The 10,951-nt window shown below is 31.5% G+C and overlaps 1 protein-coding gene across 3 annotated transcripts in view; it reads left to right on the forward strand.

The window, feature by feature from the left end:
* Nucleotides 1-10,951, forward strand: part of LOC117118049 (TBC1 domain family member 1-like) — a 107,763-nt gene that overhangs the window by 82,357 nt on the left and 14,455 nt on the right. For 2 of the 3 annotated variants that reach the window (XM_033262534.1, XM_033262535.1), the window contains 5 exons: nt 944-1,129; nt 5,444-5,476; nt 8,710-8,871; nt 9,877-10,029; nt 10,665-10,816. In XM_033262534.1, coding sequence (XP_033118425.1) covers nt 944-1,129; nt 5,444-5,476; nt 8,710-8,871; nt 9,877-10,029; nt 10,665-10,816 — 686 coding nt within the window. The remainder of the gene's footprint in view (nt 1-943; nt 1,130-5,443; nt 5,477-8,709; nt 8,872-9,876; nt 10,030-10,664; nt 10,817-10,951) is intronic. The other variant, XM_033262536.1, reaches the window with a different exon arrangement.

Here is a 10,951-nt window from a genome sequence, read left to right on the forward strand (position 1 = left end):
TAATGTCATTTGGGATTCCACTACATTATTACCAACAGAAAATATGATGAAGCCAAAAAAAACAAACAAACTTTTTGTTGCCCATTTCAAATTCACCCAAAATATATAAAGAATCTTGAACCAACATTTTTTTTTCCTTTTAAATATACAGGTCTCCCTCCAATTAAAGGTTTTTAAGATAAAATACATGTTAATATGGGACCACAGAAAAATGGTCTTTAATTGGAGGTGGTCTCTAATTGGAGGGATTTTCAATGGACCTCTGTGACGTGTCAATCAAATTTTACAGCTGACCAATCAAAACATGTTTTACACCATCAAAATTGTGGGACTTGGCAACAATATTCAAGAGGCGGGGCTTAACGGAAAGGTCTGTTAGAGTGAGACCTGTATTTCTTTTCACTTGTAGTGTTAAAGAAATATAGAGGATAATTTTCATCCTATCTTGCTCATAGATTACTGCAGATTTGTGTAATTTTATCCTCTAGTTAGCAACAATGTAGTATCTTCTTATACTAAATTGAAAGGTAAACTTTCTGTAATGAATTATTGAAACCTGGAAAATTTATTTAAGATGTTGCTCATTTAAATAGATCAATTACATGTTTTACTGATTTGCATGTATTAATGAATTAATTATGCATTTTGTTAATTACTAAGGAATTATTAGTGATTTTCAAAAAATGTTTTACATTTTTCACATTTTTACAGCAGAAAATGATAGAAATGCTTTTAGTCAAGAAGTCAAAAGTGTTTTTATCAATTTTATCATTATCTAGTATAAAAATCAGTGTACACATATTTTAAATTCAATAGTTTTTCAAGGTATTAATTTGTATGTTTCTGCAAATTTCAAAATTATTTTTTATATCTTGTTTGTCATTTTTGGGGACATTACATCTTTAAACAGAATCCTTATATCGATTTGTATTTTTTAAAATAGAGATAAGCGAAGAAGATGAAGAGTTAGTATTTGATGATAATAGCTCTCAGGGAGATAACACTGATTGTATTAAGAAACATGATTCTCGATTCAAAACCAAAGCAATGATTCGTGCCCTCTGGAGGAAGGTTATAATGGAACAGATTATCCTGATAAGAATGGAAAGAGAAAACCGACGAATTGAAGGTAAAGCTTTAACTTAAATGATTTGTCATATTCAAAAATAAAATGTGGTAAAAATATGTGTTTTGATTACTAACACAAATTTGAAAATCTAAACCAATTTTGGAAGTAGCTGTCTTGTATTTTTCAACCTGATTTAAGTATACATTATAAAATAGCAATCTTATAATCAATTTAAAATTATGTTTAAATGTAGTGTTAAAGAAACATAGACGATAATTTTCATCCTATGCTCATAGATTACTTGTAGATTTTTGTAATTTTATCCTCTAGTTAGCAACAATTTAATATTTTCTTATACTAAATTGAAAGGTAAACTTTCTGAAATGAATTATTGAAACCTGGAAAATTGATTTAAGATGTTGATTTGCTCATTTAAATAGATCAATTACGTTTTTTTACTAATTTGCATGTATTAATAATGAATTAATTATGCATTTTGTTAATTAGTAAGGAATTATTAGTGATTTTCAAAAAATGTTTTACATGTTTCACATTTTTACAGCAGAAAATGATAGAAATGCTTGTAGTCAAGAAGTCAATAAGTGTTTTTATCAATTTTATCATTATCTAGTATACAATTCAGTGTACACATATTTTAAATTCAATAGTTTTTCAAGGTATTAATTTGTATGTTTCTGCAAATTTCAAAATTATTTTTTATATCTTGTTTGTCATTTTTGGGGACATTACATCTTTAAACAGAATCCTTATATCGATTTGTATTTTTTAAAATAGAGATAAGCGAAGAAGATGAAGAGTTAGTATTTGATGATAATAGCTCTCAGGGAGATAACACTGATTGTATTAAGAAACATGATTCTCGATTCAAAACCAAAGCAATGATTCGTGCCCTCTGGAGGAAGGTTATAATGGAACAGATTATCCTGATAAGAATGGAAAGAGAAAACCGACGAATTGAAGGTAAAGCTTTAACTTAAATGATTTGTCATATTCAAAAATAAAATGTGGTAAAAATATGTGTTTTGATTACTAACACAAATTTGAAAATCTAAACCAATTTTGGAAGTAGCTGTCTTGTATTTTTCAACCTGATTTAAGTATACATTATAAAATAGCAATCTTATAATCAATTTAAAATTATGTTTAAAAAAATATTATACATTTAAAAAGTCATAAGGTTTCAAAGTGTAACAATTGTATTATACCACCAACAAAATTAAGCTAAGAAGAATTATATTTTTATTTAAGAGACACATTTAAATAATATTAAGTTGTTATATAACTTGCATCACAATTTTTAAAAATATAATAAAACTATATTATACAATCTAGAATTTACAGAGTTGTGTTTTTGTGAGGCCATACCTTTCAAAAATGGAATAACTGAAATACTGATTTACCGTAAATTATTTAATAAGCTCCTTTATCTTTCTAATAGGCAAAATGCAATGCTTTTCACAGATATATCCTATTTTGAAAAATAAAAGTGAAGGCTATTCTGCACTAGGCGAAATTTATTTGCCTAGTAAATTTTTACCTATACGCATGCACAATTGAAGATCTTGTGATGAAAATTAAACTGCGAATGTATATAGGCTAAAGTGGAAAACGGCCTTGAGGGTGTATCGCTTAACATATCTTGTGAGACACAGTTAAGCGACCAATTTCTCAAAGATTTATATTGGTCACGTGTTGAAAGAAGTCAAATAGGCATGTATTTACATCACATGGTGTCATTTTAACACTTCAAATATTCGTAATGAGCACTGCATTCAAATAAATGGCTCTCTTAAATAACTTGCCACGTTGTAGCATCTGCAGTGATTATTGGACATTTTTACTAATAATAGCCGCATTTGCAATGATCTTTAAAAAGTGAAAATTTTATACAAGACAATGGGTAATATTCCATTCAAGCTTGGAATTTTTAAGTCGGTTTTACTGTGAGAAAAGATAAAACTAACCAAGCCATGAAAATCCACTTCTGAGGGTGCCAACTCCTGACCTTAACGTATGCATGATTACGAAATAGAGGCTGGTGCAGACTGGAAATGTTGTCCATTGAATAATGCTCAAATGACTCAGGAAGTTTAACCGAGACACGCTGTTAGCATTTAACTTTTCGGCTTGTTGAAACTAACCTGATCAGTTTTAAGTGGGTACAATCCACTCTGTTAAACTAACTACTCTTCTCAGTAAGTTTTCCTGAGCTGTTCACCCTGGAATAATTATGGTAAAAGTAACCAGCCTATCGGATTAGTTTTACCTCAAAAAGTCAAGCACGATAAGGGCTTACAAACATAAACTACTAAAAAATGCTGATCAACTATAATACTGTTCTACTGTAGGCTTACATACTACAATACAAATACAAAACAAAAGGTAAAAAGTAACTAGCGCAATTTGTACTAATGTAATTGGAGACATATTTTTTTGATGTGAACCTCTCTGTTCCCCCATGGGCAGTATTTGTGGTTGCACTGCATAAATTCAATGCAGATGACAAGTTCAACAGTTACAAAATTCTCAATGATAAAATCACAACTGTAAACAATCTTTAATTAATTTGCCTTTCCAAGAAACAAAACTTCCTGCAGGGAGGTTTTGTTTCTTGATGCACAAACCCTGGTTATATACAGTATACTGTCAATTAAATGTTTTCACTGTAATTGTTACATTGATAAAATGTCCCCAAGGCAATCGGGAAGGCGAATTGACCAATTAGCATTGCCAAAGTTGTTTGCGATAGCGTGTATCAATTTTACGGAAACCAGGCTTAGCATACATTATCAGATTAATGTACTGTCAAAATTCATAATGTTTGATTAGATTCTGTCTGGATAATGTATATTCCTTTTTTCAGACACAACTGATGAAACAACTTTGTGTCTTTCCATGTCTGTTGAAAGTCTGACAGTGAACTTAACTATTTCTTAACTATTTGTTTGATTAGACAGGGCTCCCAAGTGAGGAGAACCCCCATGTGCCATATCTGATTTAATGAGCCTTTCATAGCACGTCTTATTGTATTTTCTTTTACATGATGATACTCAATGTCAGCTGTCTTTAGGAGAAAAATTAATAAAACAACAGAAAAAAAAAAAAATTCTGAATTCCAGTAGATGTCTGCTTGCACTTGGGAGTGAGGGCAACAGTTCTGATTTTCCGGTTGACTCTACAGATCGCAGTAGACATTGACCCCTGTATATAATCACAAAGGTTGATAGTATACCTGGGAACGTAACATTTCACTTGCTATTTATCCCTGGATGTCTATATTTAGTATTATATCAGTAAATATTGCTTACAATGTAAGAAAGTAACAATTATATGCACTACCTATATCCTATACTTGTATTGTATAATATTTAAATGAGGCTTGCCACACCAAAAGCAGTGTACGAACTGAGTATTAAATTAGTGCAAGAATGTGGCAATATTGTATACTTTAGTACAGAGAGGCCATAATACTTTTACTCATAACTTTGGCAATAGTAAGTCGGTTCCACTAAATGAGGCATGTCGTGGCAAAATGGTTAAGTTGTCGCACAGACCAGTATTGAATAAAATATGGTAGCTCAAAAATTTGCCTAAAAATCCAATTTTTTTTGCACTATAGACCAACAGTTTAATGTCTTATTAATCATGTCCCAACGTATTAGTTCTGGAAGTGATCAACAAATTGTTTATTTAATGTTATTTAGATAGTTAATTCTATTAAACAATGTATGCACAAATAACTTTGGAAGGCAATTACTCAAAATCATGTTTATCTTGACTCTAAGAGTGCTGTAATTTCACTTTCCAATAACTTAGGCTTGAAATGTCCAATTTCAATAAATGACCCCTCATTTTAAAGATCACATACTCAGGTATCTGAAAATACTAATAACCTGAATTTCAATTTTTGCTACAACTTAGCCATTTTGCCACAACGTGCCTCAAATGACCCACCATTTTAAAACTTATAATGTGGAGAAAAAAAAAAATCAATTTTTGTGTTCTTGGTTACTGATGGTGGTTTGGCATGGCAAGCCCCATTAATGCTCAGTAGTACTATTTGCAAATAAGCAGTATGTGTTCTATTAAGCAGAGCACTCACTCAGTCTTAGGACGGTCGTGCGACCGACGAATTCAACTGCGTTCCCGGTAAGCGCCAGACGATGCAACGCCGTGCGCTGATTGCCCGCGGCAGTCTGAACGGATGGTCATTAAAAACGATCTGTTGTGTGCATGCATCGTGGCATTGCGTTCTCTAGAGAACTGCAGCGGCTGACGGCCGTCGGGCTGGGTGAGTGTCCGGCTTTCGACTGTATAATGCTCTGATTCTTCTTGCCTGTCTTCTCTGTGTAGAGCCTTCGCCAGATACTGAGCATCTTGATAGACGTACGTTGATCAAATCGACACGCTTTGCTTCATGTACTAACCAAATTCACGCAAACAAATTATTGCCTGCATGTCAGAAATAAAATTGTTTTGCCTCATTTGCATGTCATATCCAGATTAAATTGTGTGTTCCAAATGTGTATCATATTCTAAGACTTGCCAATATTTGCCTCATATAAATGCTATTGTAAATTGTCTCCCAATGCATGACATGCATATTCTACCATTTATTGCCTGAGATCTTGTAATGTCAATGGAGAAAAAAAAAAAGAACATCTATAATCATGTCATTATTTTTTCCCACTCAAAAATGCACCCCATAATTATGTATGAGATTCCAATGTAGAGCCATGTCTAGACTATCAAATTATACCTGACAAAATCATGTGACATCCTAAAATGGTCATAATGACATCACATTATCACCATACATAGTTAGTAGTCGCCACGTTATTTTTATTTCAAATTTCGCGAAAATGGTTTGTAACATTCCCTGCAAGTTCGTCGTTCAAAACTGGTGCCGAATCAATGTTTTTGAGCCTCCCATCAGAGCCATTAATAATAACAATAATAATAATATTAATAATTGGCTGCAAATATAGTAATAATATCTAATAAATATTAATAATTTAAAAAAATACTTAGACCTACTCCCAGAGCCACTCATAGGAGCTAAAAACTAATTTATAGTTCTCAAATATGCATATTCTTTATGTTGATTTATTAATTAAATATTTGCTACAGGGTATTTTACAACATTTATTTATTTTTTTTTTTTTTCTTGAATTTTATAATTGAGGGCCATTTTTTATTTCTTGATTCAATTCTTGCTTATACAGTATATAAATATTTGAAGATTAAAAAAAATATATATCATTTCTATTACCGAATTTTTCATCAGGGCCATTTTTACCTACCTGTCATATGGGGCCATTTTTACCGGGGCCATTTTTTCCGGGGCCATTTTTTCCGGGGCCATTTTTTCTGGGGCCATTCTTACAGCTACATTCCATCATCACTATATATGGGCAGCAATTTTTTGTCAGAGAAAATTTGATAGTGAGGACAAAGCATTAGCTTCATCTTTTTAATTTGCATGTATATTCCATAAAAATATAGTATTGTTATTTTCAATGTCTTGCAGTAACTTAGATTATCATAATCATGTAATAACAGAAGATTTATATTGCCTGCATGCAATTGTCAAAGGTTATCATTATTTTGCACCTTGTCATAATCACGACAGATTATTTTTGCATCCAATGCACTCCATAGTCCTATCAAGGATTTCTAGGCTGTGCTGGATTTTCCTATTAACCATTGTATCATTAATGTACATTCCCTGGGCAATTGTTGCTGTATGCAACTAAAGAATCAAAGAGATTTTGCTATTTGAAACACAAATCAATAATTTCTGTATTCTGTTTATCTCATAAATACGATCACCATATTCACAATTTCAAAAACTTAATTCTTAGAAATATGGAAATATGGGGATTATTTTCTGATGGAGTCTAAAGGAATAAAGGGATTTCTCTTATAGATAATTACATCTGATTTGTTGAGTGTATAATCCAATTCAAAATTTTGAGCAAGGTGCTCAGGAAATAGAAGAAGCAGTGAAAGGTATACAAAAAGACCCTGAAAGCATTCCTGTATCATATTGAATAAACCATAACATATTTTGGCCACATAACAAAGCGAATCAAACTGAAATTGAAGGAACTGGCACCATTGCTCTGTTTGCTGAAGAATATTTTAGATTCTGATTCATTACTCATCACATACAAAAATATATGAAATTTGTTTTCCAGAGCAAAAAAGAAAACACAAAATTCATTTAAGCATTTAAGTACGTACTTTAAGATCCATTAAAAGCATTCTATAAAAGTATTATTTTAAAAAAGATATCATGGTCATTATTACATACCAAATATCATAAATATTTTAAAAGCTATATAAAATGGATTGATGTAACCTTAGATATCAGAAGAGTTCTTAAAACCAAATAAAACTACGAGAAACATAAAATTGCAATTAATAGTACCTTCTTGTAAACTTGCGTACATTAAAAACATTATCTACTATGTGTACTATTGTGCAGGCTTATATCAAATAGTATAGAACGTTAGAACGTAAACTTATTTCAAACAGTACAAAGGGGCGTGTCCTTAAAAGACGATTTTTAAGCGAACTCTGTTAGAAACAGATTTGAATGTTTGAATTCTAATAGGGCACCCCATATCTTGTGACTGTACTTTTCCTATACGTTTATAAAAAAATCAGGGCTGTTGGACCTCTTGCAGTTTTGTATTTTGTATTTGGTTCTGCCGTAACCAAAAATAATGATAAATAATATCTATAGTATATAACTTCAAATTATCATGTTTTCGAGACTCACGGATAATCCCATGATCTAACATCTGCTGAAGATGTTCTGCTAAGTCTTTTAAATCAGCTGGAGTAATTAAAACACAATAGATATATGGTTTCATAGTGCCCGTAATTATCTGTACATTAATTGCTTTTAATAGCATAATAATTCCTCTAGCAAGTTTGTCTTCTGGATTACATATCGGTACCATTTTTTATTCATGCGATTTTTATCTAAACACTTCAGCCGTTGGATTGGTGGTTGTGATCATGTCGCTTCTATCATTCATCTTTACCATCATTTTTTTTTATATTAGTCATAATATTTCTGCATTTATGATGTTTCAGTGTCCATTAAGGATACAGATGATACATTAAGTAGATTTTACAGTATTGAATCATCTAATTTTTACTACATAGATGAAATAAAAGAAAAAAAAAGATAAACTTAGTAAGATATGCTATACTATTAGTAACTTTAGATTTTCTTAAGTGACAGCGTTTTTAATTGCCTACTCCTAGATTAACAAAAACAAAGATTATTACACATCTCCAACTGTAGGTGGCCTACAAAAAAGAAAAAAAAAATCTTGGGAAACCTTAAATTATTGTTCTTTTAAAAGAATCAGCAAATTCATAGATTAGCTAGCTGAATTTTGAAAGTGCTCAACTTAAGTGCTATTGACTATGCTAATTACAAATTATTAATTGACAGAAAAGCTACAAACTAAACTGCATTTTCCTAACCTTCATTACAAAACATAGTTTATAGAGCAAAAATATTCTATTATATTTTTCTAGTTTTTAACTGTTACACTTAGAACCAAGGTATATCTAATGGATGATATTCATGCGTTTAGTTTCACAGGACATGGCAACTTTAAAACGTCAAAAGCTGGATTATGAAGAAATCACACCATGTCTGAAGGAAGTGACCAAGAAATGGGAGAAAATTCTATCAAAACCAGACAGGAGTCGTGTCAGATTCGACCCATATTTTATTGCAGATGCTGTAAGGGAAGGTGAGTACCATGTATTCTTGTGTATAAGACTACGCCTTAAATAGCAAATTACGATCGAAATACAGGGGGTTCATCTTATACATGCAACACATACAAATTTTTAAATCGGTGTTCGTCTTTTGTGCAGCTCAGGCATAACACGAAAATTTACTACTGAAATGAAGCTACTTGGCTATTGGTATTAGTGAATTTAAAATGCAGAAAAATAAGTTTTGATGAGCAGTAAAAAGCCTATAAAATGGTATTATTTGGAAGATTGGCCCTAAATTTGGCTCCATTTTTAGCTAGCTAGATGCAGTATCAAGAGGGGTCGTCTTATATATCCAACATACATTAATCAAACAAAAATCTTTTTAAACTCGCCTTATATGCAAGAATATACGGTATATGAAAATACACCTCGACTATTTCAGATTTGGTATTGAAAAAATAGTTGGAAGCACCCTTGGAGTAGAGATAAATTGTATATATGCTTAAGTGATGGCTTAAGCCATTAATAATTATAAGGTCCTCTACTTATAAGTGGCAGGCCTCATTAATATTTTAGTAGGGGGTAATTCTTCTATACCCATTGAAAGTATGGTATAATCATCAAAACCTTGCCAAGGTGTAATAAGCCTGTATTCATGCTCTTATGCAAGTGAAAAGGTTAAGAATCCCGGCATCACCTTTCTGTGATTGCCGGTTATTTGACGCACTTTTATTACTCATTGAATGAGTCATGCTGGCTTTAATGCATGTGATTGGCTGTCATTAACAGAATTTACAATTCATCCTTCTATTGTATACAACCTGGTCTCGTCTTCAAGTTATAATCACTGTGATGTAAACATTTTACATCAGTTGTTTATATTTGTAAACATATTTTAATCATTTTATAATTGTTCATATATAAATATCCTATTTTCTTTTTCCATAATTTTTTTTTGGCTTTTGGCTGTTAGAAAATGTGGCTGATAAAGAGTATATTGATAATAGTAATGTTACTTTGTTGACTTTAATTAGGTGTACCACGTCAGAAGCGAGGAGAGATCTGGCTTTTCCTCGCCGAACAGTATTTAATATCGCACACAACGACGGAAACAGATGACCTACCAAAGTACCACAACTTGCTGAGTCAACTCACCACCCATCAACATGCAATACTCATTGATTTAGGTAAACTTGATTTATAATATTTAAAGTAATGCATCCATAATTCTGTGTTTTATTGATTTAATTAAATTTATATGCTGCAGTGTAATATAATAATAATTATTTAAGCTTGTATTTATTCATTTTTTTTTCTCTTGTGAAATAGTAAAACAAAAATGAAATTTACAGGTTATCCTCCAATTCGAGAAATCTTTGGGATCTGATAATGTAGAGTGGCCTCGAATATTGGTTTGCATATTAGGTGATAGAGGAATCTGAAGTAGAAAGTGAGCAGGAAGGGACTTTCATATATATGGAGAATCTAGACCTCCTTATCCCTACCATGTTTAGGGCTCAGATGAGAAAATTTATGATTATGGCAACTAGATGGTTGGAACTGGCACTCTGACCTAAAATTTTAATATAATTTTTCTATTTTTCTGCATTCCTTTTTTCTACAATATTGAAAAATGTATGTGAGGGCTGGGCTCCAAAGATTGAAGATTATTAGTTGGTGTTTTGGATGGTCTCAAATTAGATCTCGAATTGGACGATCATGAACTGTATGTAGAAAAGTATAGCATTTGAACATTCAGTTATTAATGTATGCATTATGATCAGATAAACTTTTCAGGTAGTACAACATTTTTTCATTGCAGGGCGCACATATCCTACTCATCCGTACTTCTCAAATCCTTTGGGACGTGGTCAGCTTTCCCTGTTCAACCTCCTGAAGGCATACTCGTTATTAGACAGCGAAGTTGGCTACTGCCAAGGACTTAGTTTTGTAGCAGGTCTCTTACTTATGCATGTAAGATGAAAGAAAATTTTTTTTTTAACAATATTTTTTTTTATGTTACTTTATTATGATTCTTAATATTTTTATAATTTTTGCTTATTGTATATATATATATATATATATATATATATATATATGTATGTATGC

Source organism: Anneissia japonica, unplaced genomic scaffold (genome assembly GCF_011630105.1).
Source record: "Anneissia japonica isolate Jap-2015-1 unplaced genomic scaffold, ASM1163010v1 scaffold287844_len763494_cov143, whole genome shotgun sequence".
Classification (NCBI taxonomy): Eukaryota; Metazoa; Echinodermata; class Crinoidea; order Comatulida; family Comatulidae; genus Anneissia; species Anneissia japonica.